The sequence below is a fragment of the Perca flavescens genome, chromosome 20 (genome assembly GCF_004354835.1).
Source record: "Perca flavescens isolate YP-PL-M2 chromosome 20, PFLA_1.0, whole genome shotgun sequence".
Lineage (NCBI taxonomy): Eukaryota > Metazoa > Chordata > Actinopteri > Perciformes > Percidae > Perca > Perca flavescens.
Genome location: NC_041350.1, coordinates 14351864 through 14371832, shown reverse-complemented (window position 1 = coordinate 14371832; position 19969 = coordinate 14351864). Strand labels below are relative to the sequence as shown.

General features: G+C 41.2%; 4 protein-coding genes across 4 annotated transcripts; 1 reads left to right on the top strand and 3 right to left on the bottom strand.

The window, feature by feature from the left end:
• Positions 1-474: 474 nt before the first annotated feature.
• olfm4.1 (olfactomedin 4, tandem duplicate 1) lies at positions 475-1970 on the bottom strand. Its single transcript, XM_028566338.1, is given in 5 exon segments — positions 475-1179; positions 1182-1309; positions 1442-1589; positions 1661-1873; positions 1962-1970. Coding segments are annotated over 5 exon segments (1203 nt in total).
• Positions 1971-2722: 752 nt separating this feature from the next.
• On the bottom strand, positions 2723-6594 carry lrrc74a (leucine rich repeat containing 74A). Its single transcript, XM_028566337.1, has 12 exons — positions 6486-6594; positions 6051-6226; positions 5861-5968; positions 5699-5749; positions 5209-5290; positions 5004-5089; positions 4737-4931; positions 4560-4655; positions 4237-4380; positions 3921-4025; positions 3591-3676; positions 2723-3326 (listed from the first exon to the last, which is right to left on the bottom strand). The coding sequence occupies exons 1-12, from the start codon at positions 6592-6594 to the stop codon at positions 2723-2725; spliced, it is 1842 nt and encodes a 613-aa protein (XP_028422138.1).
• A 454-nt stretch (positions 6595-7048) lies between these two features.
• On the top strand, positions 7049-12619 carry angel1 (angel homolog 1 (Drosophila)). The gene is made up of 10 exons (XM_028565893.1): positions 7049-7163; positions 7673-8617; positions 8780-9003; positions 9138-9207; positions 9302-9744; positions 9889-10030; positions 11198-11308; positions 11399-11432; positions 11809-11972; positions 12060-12619. Exons 1-10 carry the CDS (start codon positions 7097-7099, stop codon positions 12215-12217), a joined length of 2358 nt encoding a protein of 785 aa, XP_028421694.1. The 5' UTR covers positions 7049-7096; the 3' UTR covers positions 12218-12619.
• A 1635-nt stretch (positions 12620-14254) lies between these two features.
• Positions 14255-19659, bottom strand: vash1 (vasohibin 1). Its single transcript, XM_028566208.1, has 7 exons — positions 18722-19659; positions 18195-18283; positions 17731-17787; positions 17441-17515; positions 16476-16857; positions 15815-15924; positions 14255-15607 (listed from the first exon to the last, which is right to left on the bottom strand). The coding sequence occupies exons 1-7, from the start codon at positions 18941-18943 to the stop codon at positions 15535-15537; spliced, it is 1008 nt and encodes a 335-aa protein (XP_028422009.1). The 5' UTR covers positions 18944-19659; the 3' UTR covers positions 14255-15534.
• Between the last annotated feature and the right edge of the window lie 310 nt (positions 19660-19969).

Sequence of the window (19969 nt, the reverse complement as noted above, 5' to 3'; positions counted from 1 at the left end):
GCTCATCTAATAGTGGAAACTAATTCCTCCTTTTGTATGGATGTTTATGGAAATTACTTGTAATGTTTAGATCAAGTAAATGGGGAAACAGGCCTTTAAAGTCCAATTTTCATTATAAATCAGAATCCAGTTCTGCATGTCTACTTTCTTTCAGTGTCAAAAACTATTACAAATGCAAATAAACTAAGTATTGGGATGATTCTGCCACCATAGACAATACTACACTTGGCAAGTGTGTGAGGCACTAGAATGAGTGGGTGAAGCTAGTGAGGTGAATTAATAGTCATTAGAAAATAATGCACTCTATTCATTAGCACAAGGACACACTTGACACATTTGTAATGCTTGAAATCATTTATTAGCAATCAAGAAGAAGGATAATTGATGCACTACATGAATTACAAGGAAAAAAGAGAAAGACAATCATTGCTTCATTCACAAGATGTGATAATTCATCAAATCCCAAATAATGATTTAGGACAGGAGCAATGGTGGTGCCACAGTGGCTTTAGCAGTGTGGTTAAACCACAGATGGTAGTTCACATAGTAGCCATCATTGTACATGTAGAGCTTCTGATCAGTGGGATTGTAGTCTAGGTTGGAAAACTTAGACTGGAATCTCTCAAAGGGAACACTGATGTAGCTCTCTTGTTTGGTTTTGGTGTCATACTTGTAAAATATCTCTTCAGTTTGGATATCAACTGTTCTGACGGCATACAGAACACCACACACCATGAAGGCATTGCTCACTCCTGGTTTATAGACACTAGTCTGCCATTCCTCCTCAACCCCAAAAGAAGGCTCATTTATTTTAGCAATGACCATCCGACCACTGGACACCTCTGTGGCATAGGTAACCCACAGGCCGCTTTCATCAGCAGCAAAGTCAAAGTTCTGATTGGGAGAGTTGCTGTAGGAGAATCTAGTGCTAGCCCTAGCAATCACCCTGGACTCATATTTCATGGTGGTGAAATTCAGTTTGGCTAACCCAAATGGGTTGTTGATCTGATAATACAGAGTGTTGTCACGGATGATGAAATTGTTCCCTGTGCCAATCCAGCTGCTGTGTAAGTTGTGATGCTGGAATTGGTTTCTCAGAATGAGGTTCTTGTAGTTAGTGTAGAACCTAATGTCAACAATGGAGCTACTGGTGTACCCGGAGTACCAGTACATACTGTAGATTCTCTGTCAGGAATAGGCTTTGAATCTTTCCCCCAGCCTCCATATTTGTAGCCCGAATTAAGATGGGCATTCAGGTGGCTTACGATGGGCTTGCTGACCTTGATGATACCTGTGTGTGCACAAGAACCTGCAGAGAGAGAGAGAGAGAGAGAGAGAGAGAGAGAGAGAGAGAAAGAGAGAGAGAGAGAGCAGAAAAAAATCAAATTCAGTCCCAAGAGGACTTAGATTTATATGTGGATATTAGTGTGAATGAGCTTACCAATGTTGGGGTTAAAAAGCTCCTGGTGGCGTCTCTCACACTCCTCTAGTTGCAGCTGCACCTTGACGTACTCCCGACGCGTCACCAGAACCACATTCTTGTCGTAGGTCTTCTCCAGCCGGTTCAGGGTCCCCACCATGGCTGTGATCTAAGAGTAAACACATGGTTTGCCAGTGGATTGGCATTATATCTGTTGATACGGTCATCATCGTGACTTACCTGTACGCGCAGAGACTGGAAGACAGTGGTGGAGCCTCTGATGGAGAGCTGCAGCTCTTTAATCAGAGCCTCCACCTGTCTGATCTGCACCTTCATCTCTTCCACATCAGCATCATTGTTGGCATTGGGGTTCTTCTCCATTTTTTCTATTTCTGCCGTCAGCTTTATTATCTTTTCAGCATATGCTGTCAGCTTGGTCTCATAGTCTTCCAGCTGAAATAAAGTAAAAGCATTTTACACATTTTTGTCCGTCTCAAATACGTTATCATCTGTTGCACATGCTTCTTATATGCCTGAGCACCTTGCCCATCTCGAGCTCCAGTTTGTGTGAAATCTCCCCAGCTGTCTGCTCTACCGCTACCAGGTCTTTAATAGGAAAAGTAGAACTGGGCAAGAAGGCATTACAAGAACACCTGTCCCCACTTCCACCTCCTGTCTCATTCCTTGCACTCCCCTCGCTCCAAAGGCCTACACGCTGAAAAAGAAATGGTCACATGAACATACAGTAGATCTGCTTACCTCTTGTGTGAGAGCCTCAAAGAATAAAGATGAATCAGTTGATCTAAGTCATGCCATACATACCCCCCAGGCCATTGTGGAGCTCAGCAGTGCTACAAAGTAAAGAGTGCTGATCATTCTTGGTGCAGTCAGAGTTGTAATGAATAGGACAGCTGGATCTTCGGGGCTTATATAGCCTTGTTTCAACATCTTGCAGGATGCAGCACCTGTCTTAGTTCACAGCATTGTTAGCCAAGGCACAAGCCAGGATGTAACACTTAATGTTATCTTCAGCTAACAGAAATGAAATACTCAGATGTTTGTTTGGTATGATCAAAGGTTTGGTTGTGCATCAGAATTTGTGGGTCTACCATCTGACAGAGTTCCCATGTGTTATGAATTGTTTTGTTTCCCCAGATGGTCTGAATGGGCTGAATATACTGTGCACATTATTTAGAGATTAGAATCTCAAGACAAATAATTCAAATCTATCTTTATTTAATAATTATGTGTAACAAAGTAGCAAACAGTCAGGCAAAAATAATCACATTTAAAGTTTAACAATCACTTGACATTTTGATTCTTTGAGTCTTTATCCAGATGTTTCATGGTTTTCTTTTTCTTTACTTTCTTGGTTTTGGCTTTAACCACTGGCTGCTTGGCATCAAGAGCAGGCCTGGACCTGGTCAGGTGGTTAGCAGTAGGGCTTAGCTTGCTGTGGACCATCTCTGGATCGGAGCGTATACCCTGAGCAGAGATGGACTGGCCTGGAGCAGAGCGAGGGGAGTCATCCAGCAGGTTTGGCTGAGAGTAGGAGCGCATAGCTGGGGAACTGGTGGGACGGTAAGGCGCTATGCCTCCTAACATGGGCAGGTGGACATGCTCACTGCTCAGATTAGTGACAGAATATCGACTGCTGTTGGACATGACAATGTGGTGCCAAGAACTTAGAGGGGTGGCAGAGAAATGCTGAGGGCCACTTGAATCCTCTTTGGCACCTCCTAGAGACATGACCATGGAGCTGTGTGGTGTTACAGCCTCCACGGCGCTCTGGAAGGTTTTGAGGATGCGGTCGCTCTTCTGCTTCTCTTTCTTCTGACGGGACTCAACCTTCCTCAGCTGGCGGCGGTGATCCCTCATCATCTGTTTTCTTGTATCTGCCAGTCCCCTGCACAAAAACAACAGATAATGCATCACTCATTTAGGACGTCATTCACGGTGAAGATCTGGACGAATTCCCAGCTCATAACTAAAAGAAATTTGGTTCAACTAAACCATTGTTCAAACAATGTTAAAACTAATGATTGTACAAATTCACAGCAATGTCATCACTCAGTATTTTGCAACAATAAACCTTATCATATAACAGGCCTACACTGTAAAGCAATTTAGAAGGCCAACATGTGTGTGTGATCACAGTAGATGTGCTCACCTGTAGTCTACCATTCCTGTCCTGTCACGATCAAGTCTCTGAGCCAGCTCCTCAATCTGATATCGATCCAAAGGAATACTTGATTGCTATCATGGTTTCACAGGACAGAAGGAAAAATCTAAAAGTCAGTTTCTTTCAGTGATTCACTCATCCCTCACAGTATGCTTTTATTGATTCGCTGTGTGTTAGTCAGTGTTTAGCGTCAGAAAAGATTTGTGAGAAGGACTAGAAGAGAGCTCATCACACATGATTTCAGAGGACAAGTTCATGCTATTTTGCCCTGCAAATGTCACTGACTGCACAGTTAAAGATATCAATTTATCTGGAAACCTGCACTGCCTTCCTGAAGTCAGCAACAGGGACTCGCATGGTACCATCTTTGTCAATATTCCGAAAGAAATCCCACAGGCGTAGCTTGCGTTGATCTAAATAATCCTTCAAAGGCATTGGGAAAAGACATTTAGACAATTATGTGATACACGCAGAACCAAACAAAGAAAGAGTTGCCGTCATTTGACAGCTTTACGAAATTAATATGTGAGTAAAATACTTGAATACATAAATATAAGATTACATTTTCATATAAAATGATGGCATGTAACCAAATTTTTAGGACTACTTATTGTCATAGGTGACCAAAACACACCTGGATGACTTTCATTGGATCAACACGTTTTGGTGGCTTCTTAGCGATGAAGCCTCCGACTCCTCCGAACTGTACATCCAAACCAGGATGCTCCTGACAGGTCCGCTCCAACAGATGCACAAATGTCTCATTTACCAGCACATTCTGCTTGGTAAAAAGATATATATATATAAAAAACACACAGGATACAGGGTATTTATTGTGCTTTGTTTCATTGTGAAAGGTTTGATTTGTTTGAACAGTGATAGAAATGATATGACAGAATAGTCAGATCAGGATCCTCGCCAGACAGACAGACAGACAGTGGTGTCACAGTAACTCACACATATGTTGATCTCTTCCAAGGCAGTTCTAGGTGTGTTCTTCACCACATTAACCAGGGCCAGTGCCCCCTCTACTGTTAAAGAGTTGTAAGCCAGCTAAGGGAGTGTAAGAATTAAACATCACATTGTATGTATCTGCATCATACTGATGAGCTTAATACAACCTTGTTTACCCACCAGTAGAACTCGGAGTGTGTCATTAAACTCAAGACCCCGGCACAGCATGCCGACACCCTCATTGGTGAGGCGGTTGTTGTTGAGGTTGAGGTGCACCAGAGTGTTGTTGAATTTTAGGGCCTCTCCCATAGCCAGGGCGCCCTCATTCCCAAAACCGTTCCACGATAAGTCAAGGTGTTTTAACATTATATTCACCTAAATATGGAGAATGTGATCAGATGTTGAATACCAAGTCAGTGATCAAATTAATGTCTTATACAGCCATACCTTGAGTCCAGCACAAATAGCCACAGCCCCTTTCATTCTAAGATGGTTCCAGCTAAGATCCAACACCTCAAGACCCTCATTGTTTGCTGTAGAAACCGAAGGTAAGATCAGAGAAAAATACTTCCCATGGCCATTTCGTTTGGCATTACATTCATAAAGTTTGTCACATCTACAAGGACATTAGGATTAGTGACTTTTACCGTACCCAGCAGTTGTCCCAAATGTTCCCCTCCTTTTCCACAAAACTCATTATGGCTCAGGTCTAGTTCCTTTATTCTGGAATTGGTCTGCATGTAAAATAATAAATAAATAGCCTACCATTACTTAATTACAAACCACAACTAAAATGCAATTTGTAATCGTGAGGCTTAAAGGTCAGTGTTTGGGTAACTGATTATTAATCACTTACTGACAAGGCATCTGCAAAATATTTTGCATCATCATCATTAAATCTATTTCCTGTTGGGACAAAATAATGTTTAAATATATAAAATAAGTATTCTAATAAATACAAATAATAATCTCATGACTAAATTTAAAGATCTTGTGGGATAGTTTTCTTTTCATCTTTCCATCATTGTGTCTAGCATGGTCTCAGTACATCACACTACTGTCAGTGCAGTTATTTCTGTTTATTGTTACCTGAAATTACCTGAAAGTTTCATAGATTTCAATGAAATGTTGTCCAGCAACACTTTAGCCACATACTCAGCCCCTGCAGACTGCAGATGGTTGTTGGACAAATCCTGAAAGCAAAACACATGCTGGTACAGTACTCTGCATAATCCACTGTAAAAGTCAAATTGCACCTGAAAAGCACTTGTACCCTCTAGTGGTAGGTTTGCAGTCCGACATACCAGGTGCTGCAAGGTGAAATTAGCCCTCAGCATCTCCACAAGGTATTTGGCTCCCTCAGCTTGAATGTGATTGTCTGCCAGCTCCAGAGTGTTGATATGCATATCAGTCTAAATAAAAAGAGCTTATCAGAAACTTTCTATTAAAAAAACAAAACAAACTCACACTCAATAACATGCATTTTAAACGTACCACCAAAGCAATAGAAAGTGCCTTGCACCCCAAAGGTCCTAGCCCATGGTGGCTGAGGGATATGATTGTAGAGTCAAGGTTTCGTATAAAGTAAGAGACTGGCACCACACCCACCAGCTTGCAGGCCTGGAGGTACACTTCAGATATAGACATCTCCTTGTTGCTCTCCTCTTTTTCTGGAATTGAGAAGCCCAAACTATATGAGAACCAATGTATGGGCCCTTGTCTATACATACAGTAACAAATGCATTTTTCACAGCAACACTTTGTTAAAACAAGCTTTTTATTTGCATCGTTTTTGGAATGTTTTTTTTACCAAATGATTATAAATTAACAGTACAAATGTAAAGCTTTACAGTAAGAGCAGCAAAATGGCTTACACTGTATTTATTTACCCAAGAACTCCAAGAATAACTTCAATGTAGGCCTACTTACCATCCAACTCTAAGTCTGTGTCAAACTCATCCTCCAGGCCCTGGGGTAGAGTTGGGGATGGACAATCATCATCTTTTAAGCAGAGGGACTCAAAAGACAGCGTCGACATTGCTGTAAGCTGTCAGAACCTATGTCCTGTTTGACACCATTTCCCAGACACAAAGAGAATGCAGTCTTCGGGTTATTTGTTCATTTATTCCTGTGTGTTCTGTACGGGCTGGCACTGTGAAATGAAATAGGTCTGTGATGTCCAGCAGGTAATTCTACCCCTCAGATAAAGTTTCCTGTGTAGTGACATCAACAATTAATGCCTTAGTGTGGTTACAATGCTGTGTTTTTTTAGTAACTCCAAGCAAAGCTGTAAGTAGGCCTACAGCATGACAGTGTGAAGTATATGGCTAAATGGCATTTCATAGGATGTTGTACATTTTCACATTATCTTATTTTAGAAAAATGCTGTAATTTTAATTTAATTTTTTTTTTTACCAGATGACAAACAAATAAAAAACCATTCTTGAAGAAACCACACCAGTGACATCTTTACTGGCCCCTAAACATTTGGACCACCAACAACTTCAGAATGCGCATGCGCTAATTTCAGGACAGAAAACATGATTGTCAGCGTGTTGTATTATGCGCTCTACCCACTGTCGCGGTACCTGACCAGTCGACACTCAGGTACATCTTACAGCACGTTTTCGTCTAAATGTCCATGTTTTAAAGTGTCGGTGTCACTATGTGCGTTTCAGTTGTGTTGCTGTTAGGAGCTAACGTTTGCAAACGTTATATTTAGCTCGCTGCTGACTGAACACCTGACATTATTTTGTTGGCTTGAGCGTTAAAATCATGGGGATTTAAACAAAAACTCAGCGTGACTTGTCCTGTGGTTCATCAGTATGAGCTAATATTTACACCTTTTGCACGTAAGCCACATTATGTTATGCTATTCAGCTAATTCTAACTTTAGCCCGCGGAAACGTGTGTTAGCTTGCACTTTCTAGACTTCCCTCATTACGTCACAACACCCCCACGTGTGACTGTTTTGCTGTGTATTTATGTTCAGAAAGAAAGATACAGAATGTCGCATTTAACACTGGTTGTCAGTACAACACACAAGCAAAGGAGTTCAGTATGTTTCAGCTTTGTATGAAGGTATCAGTGTTTTTAACACGAATCTTATCTTTTAGAGGCCTCAAAGAAGGGTCTCCCTCCTGCTGTGGTTAATGGCAAGACAGTGTGGCATGGTGGTGCTGTCACAACCAGAAGCTTCACTGAGTCTCAGAAAACCCTGCTGGACCAGTGGCTCAGCCCAAGCAGTGAGACGAAGGGAGAAACGAAAGAAAGGATGAAAGAACCAAGCCCAGAAAAGGAAGACGAAATGAGGCCTGACAAAAAACAGCTGATGGCTGTCCTGCATGAACAAACAAAGAATGAGGATGCTTCAAAAATGAGTGAGGTGACATCTGCACTGAAGGAGAAAGAAGCGGAGACGAGAAATGAACAGCAACAAGACGAAGTGGAAGCTTCCACGCAAGTGGAGAGGGAAATATCCAAGAAAGAGGACAATGAAATATCCAACCAAGAGCACAGAGAAATAACTATTCACCATGAGGTGTTCCATATGAAGCAAAACACAGAGGATGGAAGTGTTTTTCCAACTGAGGACATTAGCCCCGAGCAAGCTCTTGGGGCACCATTAGAGTGCCTGCAAACAGAGGACAGCACTCAAGAAACCACCAGATCAGTGCAGGAAAAATTGAAGATACCAAGCTTGGAAGAGTCCGTAACTCCAGCTGTGCCAAGCATACAAGATATTACCCATCCAGTACAAGAACAAATACAGATACATCTGGAAGAGTCAATGGCTCCAGCTAAAACTACAGCTGAAGTAACTGAGTGCTGGGATGAATATCTGGCTCCAACTGCTGATGGTGCGGAAAGCAGTTCTTTGCTGTTACTTTCCTCCCTTCTCTCTAACACTCAAACCTTCCTACTCAGTGGGCAGCATGATACACCGACTAGCTGGCACTTTCCTGCAGGACCTGGCCTGGCAGAAGAAGTGCAGTGCCCACTGTGGCAATTTCCTTCCTTGAGCTATTACCCTCCAATAGAGCCAATAGTGCCATTTGAAGGTAAGTAATCTGATATCTCCCTTTACTGGGACCGTTTCATTTTTAGCCTTTTTAATTGTAATATTTCCACTGTAGTGAGATATGTCTAAACTCTCCAGTAGTTTAATATCCAGCTGTTAATTTGCACAGACTCATACGTGTGTGTGTTTGTTTTCCACCCAGTAATGTGGAGAGTATGGGAGGATGTGGATGAGAGTGCCACTGCCGCAGAGCCCTTCCCGTTCACGAAGGCCTCAATGGACTTCACTGTTATGTCCTACAACATCCTTGCTGAAGACCTGCTGGAGGCCAACCAGGAGCTGTACACACACTGCCCCCTGGAGGTGCTGGACTGGAGCTACCGCTGCAGCCTACTCTTAGAGGAAATCAAGAAATGGGAACCAGATGTGAGTCAAGTGCCAGCTGATTCAAAATAGATTGCACATTTGTCTTTTGTTCATTTATAAATGCAAACTTAACACATTTTAATTGTAATCTTAAGGTGTCCACTAATGAGTTGTGTGTATTCTCATGTGTGTAGATTCTGTGTCTGCAAGAAGTTCAGGAGAACCACTACCATGAACAACTGTATCCAGTCCTGTCTCAGATGGGTCAGTCATCTGAGAAAATACAGTGGAACAATTATGTTGGATGATATTATGACAAAGACGTTACATATATTGTCTCTTCATGCTGTCGCTCCAGGCTACACCTGTGTGTACAAGCGGCGTACAGGGACCAAGACAGACGGCTGTGCTACGTGCTATCGTAGCAGTTGCTTCTTTGAGGTGTCGGTCACCTCGCTGGAGTTCTTCAGGCCAGAGACGGAGCTGCTGGACCGGCACAATGTGGGCATTGTTTTGTTGCTTCGGCCAGTGGTCATCCAGGGGTCAGAGGTCAAGGCAAAGGGCCCACCCCTCTGCGTGGCCAACACCCATCTGCTCTTCAACCCTAGCAGGGGTGATGTGAAGCTGGCTCAGGTTGCCATAATGCTGGCAGAAATTGACAGTGTGGTCAAGTCCTGTAAGGCCAAAGGCAAACACTGTAACCTTATATTATGTGGGGACTTTAACTCTGTGCCCCACACGCCTCTGTACCAGCTGATCACCACCGGCGAGCTCTACTTCCAGGGTCTACCAGCATGGATGGTGAGTATTAAACACTGCAAAATACAACTGCTAGAAAATATCTAGCTTCTCCTACATTATATTAGGCTCTTTGTTTCAGGTTTTCTGCCATGATGCTTGCAAGAATTACCTCTGTACCATGTATGTATTCACCATGTCCAACAGATATCGGGTCAAGAGGATCAGTCACACAAAGCCTATTGTCACAGACTGTTTGCCCCCCTGTGGCCCAGCTCTCTGGGAATCACTGACAGCTGCCAGTACACTACTGTCAAGGAGGCATTGAAGAGCCAGAATCAGAAATCAGGTCAGTGTTTGAAAGCATAGTGTGTTTTGTGCTAGGGCTGCACAATATATCTTTTTTTTTTTTTTAATTGTCATCGCGATATCAACTGGCGCAATAATGAAATCCACAAGATTTTGAAAGAAAATCAGTAGAAAACTGCACTTTGACCCATTTATATTCAATTCTTCACTTTGTTCAATAAAATAATGTTGGAAATGATTTCTTTTCATTGTTTTAAATACAACGAGCAATTTGTTGTATTTTAGCACATTACTAAAGGCAGCAGAAATGCTGAACTGAGTACACTTTAATATCTGTTTTATTTATCTCAAGTAATATCGTTATCGCGATATTCAATAAAGGTATTGCATATTTTCCTCATATCGGGCAGCCCTATTTTGTACCTACTGTTAATTTTATTCCTCCATGGCAGTTAATCAGTTAATCCTTGAGTCTAAGTAGATGTTTGTGCCAAAGTTAAAGAAATTCAATCCAGGGGTTCCTGTCCACAAGAATGGGACGGACAGATGGACAACCCAAAAACATAGTAAATGTCTGATGGCATTTTATATTCAAGAGGTCAAAGGTAGGTTTCACTGTGACATTATAATGTTATGCTTCTCTTGCCATTATTCAATGTCATAATTTAGGAACAGATGGGGAGATTCTGACCATATTTTTACATTTGGAGTTTGGTGACACTAATCTTGGGTGCCCACCTTGAAACTTTGGTGATTGTAAATATCTTTTGGGCTGCAGGGTTGAAGATGTCTGTGAAGCAAACACTTGATGCCTTTCTTCTTTTTCTTTTTTATTCCTATAAAGTCTTCATTACATGTATCAGAATCAGAAAGGGATGTATTGCCAAGCAACACTTACAAGGAATTTGCCTTGGTGGATGGTGCATATATAAACCCAAACCTATTAAAAGCAAAACGTAAAAGAAAGGATAACATAAATAAATATCTACAATTAACTAACAAAAGAGATGAGGGCTGTATGGTTTAGTGCAAGATGTGCAAAGATGTTGAGGAATGTGCAAAAGTTCAGGATATATATAGTTTGTGCAATGTACATTGGGGGGGGAGAGAGAGCGAGAGAGAAAATCTGGATCCATGGAGTTAGTTTAAGTCTTTTGTGTTTAATTTCCTCGCACTTCTTATCCTATTATTGTTTGTCTTTGTGTAGGGAAAGGTCAGTACAGCCATGAGTTCATGCTGCAGATGCGCTTCTGTCCAGCTGCATGTGTCCGTCCTCTGGACTTGGAGCAGATCCCAGGTGTGACGGACAAAACGCCAGGTACGGGCTTGCAATACAAAAACCACAACATCACTTTTTACCGTAATGGTTTAAATATCTGTGTCTTCTGTTTTTTTTTTTAATACACAGATGCTTCAAGGGGAAGTCAGTCTCATGATAACAGGTCAGTTTACCTGTAGGGTTTTGTCATATGGCCATCATACATATATATATATATATATATATATATATATATATATATATATATATATATATATATATATATATATATATATATATATATATATATATATATATATATATATATATGGTATCAGATGGCATGTCAGTGTCACAGCAGCAAACCGAGGCAACAAAAATAAATGTAATTTATTTTTAATCAATAAATAGGAATTATTTATTCATCTCAGTTTGAACCTTTCATGTGTCACCTATCACACAGTAAATGTGTGATGTGCAAAACAAGATATAAAAATGGGGAGTAAAGGCTGGATGGGTGGAATTGAGATGCGATTTTAGTCACAAGTTTTACGTCACAGGTTCAGACACACAATCAGTCATCGGTTAGAGCTGAAGTCGGTCTACAAGCACATTCTTCCAGGCTTTGGCCATCCGGAAGTGACGACCCTGCACTCTGAAGCTGGGGCTACTGTCGACTACATCTTCTACTCCCCTAGACGCGTCTTACACCGTGATCTAAATGGTATGAGATCGTAAAAACAGAAAGGCGGTGTTGCAGCTCTGAATGAATTTGCTACTGTAGATAACTTATTTGTTTTGTTTTTCTCAGCTGGTGACCTTGTGAGTGAGGGTCTGAAGCTGATTGGTTCTCTCTCACTCCTATCAGAGGATGTCTTATGGTCAATGAAGGGCCTGCCCAATCACATATTTCCCTCCGACCATCTCAGTCTTCTGGCCAAATTCCAGCTGGAACTGAATTCTGCATGACGGAAAAAGACTGGGTGAACTAAACGATGTCAGAGAATGAGCATATTTCAGTTTAAATGATTCAGGTCTTGCTCTGTTTTTTTGTTTGTCTGACATCAAAGGATTATAGTTTTCTAACTGAATAGCAGAAGTTAAAATATTCAGGAAAAATAATGGATTTTAACATCAGTCTTGTTCCACATGGTTTATCAGATAAATGACACAGCGCTATGACTGAGTTATGACAAACCTTATTAATGATGCTGTAATAGTTCATTTAAAAAATGCAGGCAGTTATTGCTTTATTTTTTATTGGTGTGATAATACACTGACCTGTTCAGCTGCTCGGTCTCGTTTTTAATTTATTTTCAATTTCATTTTTAATTATTTTTATTTTTTTTCTTTGATTATGAGTTAGTTATATTTTTTTAGATGGTAAAAATGTTGAATAAATATTTACCATTAATTTTTGGCTCCTTCATGATTTTTGCTGTTATAGAAAACACAAAGCCTGCATTCAGGTTTAAAATAAAAATGTGTAGCTCTTTCCTGGATTTATAATGTAGCAGAGTTAAATGCATCCACCAGCATTAAATCCTCCAGTTGGGTGTCTGGCTCCCTGTGTATCCTGCCTGGTGTAGTGCTGAGATTGTGACTTGAATGTTGGCTCTGCCTCTCCCATCCCACTACACTGAGGCACTCAGTTTGTCTGCGTGCATGTGGGTGTGTATGTGTGTGTCGGGTTAATGCATGAATGAATAATTAATTAGGTAGTTGAGTGTTCATGCATGATGGGGCTCAGTAAGAGCTTTGTGTTTGTGTAGGCTATAACATGTCTGCAGAGGTGATTACCATCATTAGGACGTCTTTCACCCGCTCCTCGCTCATTCTTGTCAATGTACTATGTAGCTATATTTGCAATATAATACAATAATCCATGAGTTTACAATTTTAATTTATAGAGGAATCAGATTGGGTGTGTCTTTTTTTTCCCCCCTGCAGCATCAAATGCATGCCAGTAAACAAAGGAGGTCAATAGGTTTTTTTCTCCCCCAAATAGGTCATTATGCCTTCTGTTTCTATATCTTACAAACACTGGTGGACAGGTGTTTGACATCTGGAATCCACTGGAAGGGAGGAGAGGGATTTGTTTATCTTTATCATGACTTCTATCTAATAATTTACCAAGGCAAGTGCCACAACAATGACAAACGCTTTTTTTAAGGAGCTCACTTGAACACATCTCGCAACTCTCAGATATGACGTTTCACAGTAGTACATTGTAACATGACAATATTTTTGCCTTACATGCAGCCCTTTCAGTGTTGCATCATTGGCCCATGCATGAAAGTGGTGCATTGCTGACTAGGTTTCATTGAATGCAGCTGCCATTAGGACGTATTAGCTGATTGTTGTGCTGAGGTGGACTTACATTCATCCACTTGGAGATCCATTAAACTGCAGGGATCCCTGAACATGAGCGCAGCACACATGCTGCCAGCATACCATAGCTATTATTTATATGACCGCAGCAAACACTGGCAGCACCTAAAACAATATGACAAATGGAATGACTTAACTTTTGTCTACACAGTTTTTCCTCCAGATATTCTGAGATCTGAAAGGTGAACCTCCTACTTGGCCTGACTGTGTTTTAATTCAGTGTTTTGCTGCACACAGGCTCATGCTTCACTTTATGGAGTTGTTGGCGTTAAGTTTCCTTTGTATAAGCCTTACAGGAAGTGTTAAGAGATCTCCCAAGCTTGCTCTCGTCATCATTTGCCTTGGTGCCAAAAGCTGCCCTTGAACTGAGGACACCCTGTGCTCAGTTTGAACTATTAACTGTCAGAAAACTGGTGTCATTCCCTGCCTCAAACCCGACCTGCCTGACAACTAATTACAGCATACTTACTGATTAACCGCTGACTTTTTGGACCAACGCTGTTTAAATACGGACAAGGTAATTAAATAAATAACCAGGAATTTATTTCAAAAAATCCCTATTATCACAAAACTGAATCAGACAACCAGAATTGTGTAGCCACTGTGACCCTTTATTGTGATCCTGTAAATCAACAGTCTTTTGGTAAAAAAAAAACAATTGTGTTATAGAGCACTGAAATGAAAATGGACAACAGCTACTATACACATTAAAATGTTGGCTGTGGCAACACTTTCAAAACAGTGTGTGGTAAATATTGGTCTACTGGTGATCACCAACACTGAATGGAGTATAAAATGACAGTATTTCCAATTAAAAAAATACAAAATGCAGATAAAAGTACTGTAAACAAACTTCTTTACACATTAGCTGAACTGGAAGTTGTACCACTTTAGGCAAGTGAAATATCGGATGAAGTTGCTACTAATAAAAGTTAGAAACAATATATATAAAGCAGCTATACAGTACATATAAACAGACTTCTCGTTACTTTACATCTACATTAAGTCCAGATGAGGTGAGTCAGATGCATTGCCAGGAGTCACCTTGATAATTGTTCTGGTTCATATATTCAGCAGCCAAATTAACTCATGTTTATCATATCCCTCATAATCTTAAATATACTTTTGTATACTTAATATTCAATCCCATATTCAGTCTTGATAAGGTAAATAGAATGCTAAACATGCTAGCATCTGGATATTAGACGTCTCACACAATTTACTTCATTCACTTTCAGTATTTTGAAAGAGCAGAGATTACACTGCTTTGTATTTAGTTAGACAATGAGAATAATGGGGTGGATATAAAAAGTATTTTTCTTCTCTTTGAGTTTTCATACAAGGCACAAGGGTAGTGGTTTGCAAACTAGTCACTACGCAAGCGATTACTGCCCAGCAGAGCCTAAGTGAATTTAAAATTACATTACATGTGCACACTTACAGTACGACAATACAGCCTCCAGACGAGTCTTAAGAGCTTTTGTTGAACATAATAATAACACCACAGAGACCTATGATATGTCCAGTAGCACATTTACACTGAGTGGTAGTCTCGCCCAGCCTCGGTGAGGAGTCATATTTCTCGTTGTGTTGAGTTTGTAAAACTCCAGTTGTATAAAAATGTTAACAAAGTACTGCACTTTTTATAATTTGGGAACGTTGCCAGCACCAATTACTATGCACAGTAACTGCTCCAGAAATAGCCTCGAACAACACAGACATAGGGAAGCTGAATGAGGCATTTGTTTTGAAAAAGAAAAGTTGCTGGTGACCTATTCGACAGTGCATCCCGTTAATAGGCCAATGTGTACAAAGAATTAAGCCTCAGAGTAAATCAGTGGCTCTGTGAAACAAGTGTTTGGTACCTTGTAACTCGACAAGCAAGCTAAAATTCCTCAGACTCGAATCTGGTATCCATTCATGTCTGCAGCCGATTTTTGCTCCAAAACCTTCTTCTCTCCGGAAGGACTGCAACAAAACAGACACAAATATATGAGACAATGAGTTTTATTCACACAAAAAGGAAACTGTGACTAATTCACAAACAACTTATCCTTTGCTGTAGATCACGAGACATCTGTAGTCCAAATATTTTCCACTGATTCACATTAATGGCTATAGTGCCTGTATTTTTAGTGAAGAACCAAGTTATCTAAAGCACACGATTAATCATACCGTCTCTCAACGCGGCTGATCCTACGTATGGGGCTGCTTGGTCCTCTGAGGGGTGAACCCATGCTGTTTCTCCTGTCTTTGGTGGGAGAGGGTGGTGCAGGCTTTCCTATCTGCAAAAACAGATCACACATAAGAACATCTTAATCAGAATCACTTTAAAACGCCACATGCGGGTAAGTCAACTGTGCCTATGTCCTCGCTGTACAGGGCGAGGCCCAGTATCAGTGGCTGAAGTCTGCCTGAATTGTTAATGTGATTGTGCAGAGCACTCGCTGTAAAAGATCATCTATTGATGGATTGAGCCGGCCATGCATGGAGCACAGCAGGGCAGAGTCAAGCCATCACATTAGTTTTATTATACACACAGCTCAGCATCGAGGCTGCCTTCATCATGTGAGCATGAGAAGTGATGAGAGAGCATCGTTTGAAAGAAAGCGCTCCTCAAACAGCCAGGTCAACTCGGTGTCACTGTGCATGAAGAGGCAGCATGTCAAAAGGAATCTAATAAGCAGTTAAGAAGGACAGCCTTTCTGCTGAGGACAAATTACATTTATCATCATTGTCTTTCGTCCTGCAAGAGCTCCATCAACTTGTACTGGTGTCTGCAGCAAAATGAGACTTTCACAATGCTATTATTGTCCCAGACACCACTGTGCCGTACCTTCAGCCTCATGTCTCGAGTGTGTCTCTCCAGCTCCTTCCGTAGCTCCTCCTTGGTCAGCTTGTCTACATCTAGTATTGAATGTTTCCATTCTATCTGCTCCACGCTGTGAGGGTCGTGGGACACGTACTGGCCAATCCTGACCTTGCGCAGGGTGTGCCAGTAGCCCCTGTAGGCTCCTTCGAATTCTTGCACCAAGTCCATCAGTGTCCGGAACTCCAAGGGCTTGAACATGAGGTCCTCCCTACGGCTGATGCCCAGCGCGCCGAAGCGCCCCCCGATGTGAACTCCCAGCACAATGTGGTGGAAGTTGTTCCCTGAGAACTGAGACTGAAAGCTGAGGGGGAAGCGCTCCACACCGGGCATGTTGTTGGTGAGGTAACTGTAAGAATGTAGGTCAAGGAAACTGACATTTGATCTCTGGCTTTAAAGCAGGGGTCTTCAATGTTTTTTGGGCCAAGGGCCGCTTAGCTGAAAGAAAGAGGGCGCAGGGACCCCCTACTACATATTTTGTGTAAAATGTAGTTGTATTAAACTGGGCTGGATGGATGAAAATTAATGGATATTGCCTTCATTTATACATCATGTTTTAGTGTTAACTGTGGAAGGCACAGTGTATCCTCAACCTTAAATGTATCTGTGAATGGCTACCATAGGGGGTACTTTACCTATAGTAGGCCTATCATCAATATTGTGTAAATTAAATGTTTGTTTTTTTCACAAATAGGCCAGTTTATCTTTGCTGATAATATGTTGGATTCATGTTAATGCATATTTCCACACAATTTTTTAAAAACAACTTTCAACGAAAACAAAGTGATCAAATAATTTGGTGGCCCCCCTGCAGTAACTCTGAGGACTCCCTGTTGAAGCTCTGCTTTAAAATATCGAGTCTTGAGCAACATTTAAAAAAATATCATAGCATATAAAGCACTATGCAACATGATCTGTTGCTGTAAAGATACATCCCCAGGATCACCGCCTCCAGGCATTTGATTGGCAGAGCCTCCCGCGTCATCTCTTTAGCAATGTCCATCAACCTGTGCAGAAGAATGGAACAAGAGAGTAACACTTGTAATGGTCATCTGTGTCACGACTGAGTGCACTACAGATTACATGCACACAATGTTTGTTGAACAAAAACATTTTCCATGAGCCAGGGTAATACAATTTGCGCCGCTAAATCTAATAAAGCAAGGTCTCCTGTTTCTTGACGTTATGATCAGTCTTGAATAAAAGACAAAAACTTGCTTACGCTGTAAGAGGCCGGCTCTTCTTAATTTCAAAAAACTGTGTTCCCGTGTGATTGTACCTGTAGGACACAGTTAAGTCATACCATAACAGAGCAAACTGCTTTGGGAGACTACTCTGCTGCATGCAGTGGGGGGAAGAAACAACCACTTATAGGGCTTTGTGATATTCATAGGTTGTTGGTTAATTATGGATGGATTTAGTCTCTGACTGGAAAACAAGCTTAATATAGAAAAGAGTATCTACACTGGCCTACTTTCTAATGTTTGGCCCATATTTCTTAAGAGTGCCAAAAAAGTGGGTCAGTGGGATTAATAAAAGGTAATTTGTGCACTATGGACATCCACTTGAGTAAAATCATAATTTATCTTTCCAACTATAAATGACGTGTTGTCAAAAAAAATAAAATACACTCAATAATTACTGTGGTACTAACCAGCCAGTTATACCAACTTAGTCAAAGGATACTGCAATTCCCTGATGTATTTCTGTATGGCTTCCAGGCGCTGTGGGATCGTGTTGGTAGGTTGGTATGTAGGCACACTCGGTATTGGAATCTGTGGGACAGAGCATCCAAACAACTGCCTTACCATCGTACAATCCCAATATTCATTGCAGCTGGAGAATGTAGTCTTGTGTGCTCTTCTCTATTCAGCTAACTAATGGCAAAAGCATCATAATTGCTATTTAACCACTTATGTGAAATGAATGACCATTCTCCTGTGTCTAAAGCATCCTTAGCTTGCAAATGTACTGTGGACTGGACACATGCATTGTATTTTACTACTGTGATGAAAAAATAATCATTTACAGTGGAGTAATTCCAGTTGATTTAGTGGGGACTGCATCGTAACACTGTAACTCAACATTTTCCCACAACACACAGATGTAAATTGTTTCTCCACAATGTGTATGTTTACCCTGCATAGTGTGAAGTGCAACTATTACTCCTTCCATGTATAACCAGCTGCAGCTTTATATATCAAACACTTTACCTTGGGCAGGTCAGAGGCAACCCGGATCTCCTTCCCCAACGCTTCACCGTTGGGGTGTATTCGAGCCACATGGCGCCACATCCTCTCCCAAGTCTCCTCATCCACCGGTAGGCCTCCTCTGTTCACATAGAAAGGCACCCCTCCATCCCTTAACTCTTCTTCACCTTCATCCTCCTGCTCCTCATCTCTCTGCTCCACTGAGCCCATGGTGACCCTCAGCATCCCTCAACCAGGAAGCCAACCGAGTCCAGGCACAGAAATGTCCAGACTGATGCCTTGGACCTCTCACTGGTTAATCTGCTTGCAGGTTTAAGTAGGTTTCCACAACAGATGGCCAACTCATGACACCAAGCAGCTTGTGCCACAAATATCTCAAAATGTCAATGCAGGATTTAATGGGGTTAAATCTAAAGGTGATCTGCTAACAAATTGGAGCACCAATTTGCCCAGTGAAGTACAAAAAAAAATCTTTATGGAATAAGGAATGACTTTGCTGTAACTATTCAGCTCTTTGGTCAGATCTAGTATACTGTAGGCCATTCAATAATCACATATCCATGTAAATAAATAAATTAAGACACTATAAGGTAAAGACGTGTAGCCTATTTTAATGACGATACTGTGAAAGTTCATCAACAAGCAAATGCAAGTCCGCCAATGTAACGCTCTATCAGAGTCTGTAAGAGGATTGGCTTTGCAGACAACAAAGTATTAGAAATGACTAATTCCTTGTACCGTTAGAGGTCATTTACACCACAGCTATCCAGCTAAATCAGTGCCGTTGTACAATCCCATCATCTCGACACTCCTCAAACGTCCTCTTCATCTCCGCGTTCACCAAATCATTTCCTTCCAAGTCAGCCGGTTCATTGTTCATACAGATGCTCCTGGGTTCAGTGACTGCGGGTTGGATTCGCGTCTACGAGCCGCTCAGACACTCCCAGTCCAACGTCTATTGCGCATGCTCCATATTTAGTGGATGATCTCAGCCGTGACAAATGCTGCATTCAGGTGCTGCCTGAAAGGTGTCAATCGCCGATCCGGTTGCCATGTATACTTACCTAATTTATCATATTTCTTTTTTTTTTTGTTTATGTTTAAGATTTAAATATTTGGAAATGAAGAAAAAGGTCCCTATAAAAAGATAAAAAATGAAACCTGTCATGGAAATAAGACATCCTACAATTGTGCATATTTAGACAAGATGCCAAAAAGTATTGTTTTTTACAATTTAAATTCCTATGTCCT

What these genes read in the sequence shown, in the direction of transcription:
- lrrc74a (XM_028566337.1), bottom strand. Translation starts at nt 6,594, where the DNA reads ATGTCGACGCTGTCTTTTGAGTCCCTCTGCTTAAAAGATGATGATTGT. An exon ending in ATCCAATGAAAGTCATCCAG is followed by an intron (nt 4,026 to 4,236) that starts GTGTGTTTTGGT and finishes ATGCCTTTGAAG; the next exon opens with GATTATTTAGATCAACGCAA. An exon ending in ACAGGAATGGTAGACTACAG is followed by an intron (nt 3,327 to 3,590) that starts GTGAGCACATCT and finishes GTTTTTGTGCAG; the next exon opens with GGGACTGGCAGATACAAGAA.
- angel1 (XM_028565893.1), top strand. Translation starts at nt 7,097, where the DNA reads ATGATTGTCAGCGTGTTGTATTATGCGCTCTACCCACTGTCGCGGTAC. An exon ending in CCTGACCAGTCGACACTCAG is followed by an intron (nt 7,164 to 7,672) that starts GTACATCTTACA and finishes CTTATCTTTTAG; the next exon opens with AGGCCTCAAAGAAGGGTCTC. An exon ending in GCCAATAGTGCCATTTGAAG is followed by an intron (nt 8,618 to 8,779) that starts GTAAGTAATCTG and finishes TTTTCCACCCAG; the next exon opens with TAATGTGGAGAGTATGGGAG.
- vash1 (XM_028566208.1), bottom strand. Translation starts at nt 18,943, where the DNA reads ATGCTGAGGGTCACCATGGGCTCAGTGGAGCAGAGAGATGAGGAGCAG. An exon ending in GAGGCGGTGATCCTGGGGAT is followed by an intron (nt 16,858 to 17,440) that starts GTATCTTTACAG and finishes ACATTCTTACAG; the next exon opens with TTACCTCACCAACAACATGC. An exon ending in CTCGAGACATGAGGCTGAAG is followed by an intron (nt 15,925 to 16,475) that starts GTACGGCACAGT and finishes CTGTTTTTGCAG; the next exon opens with ATAGGAAAGCCTGCACCACC.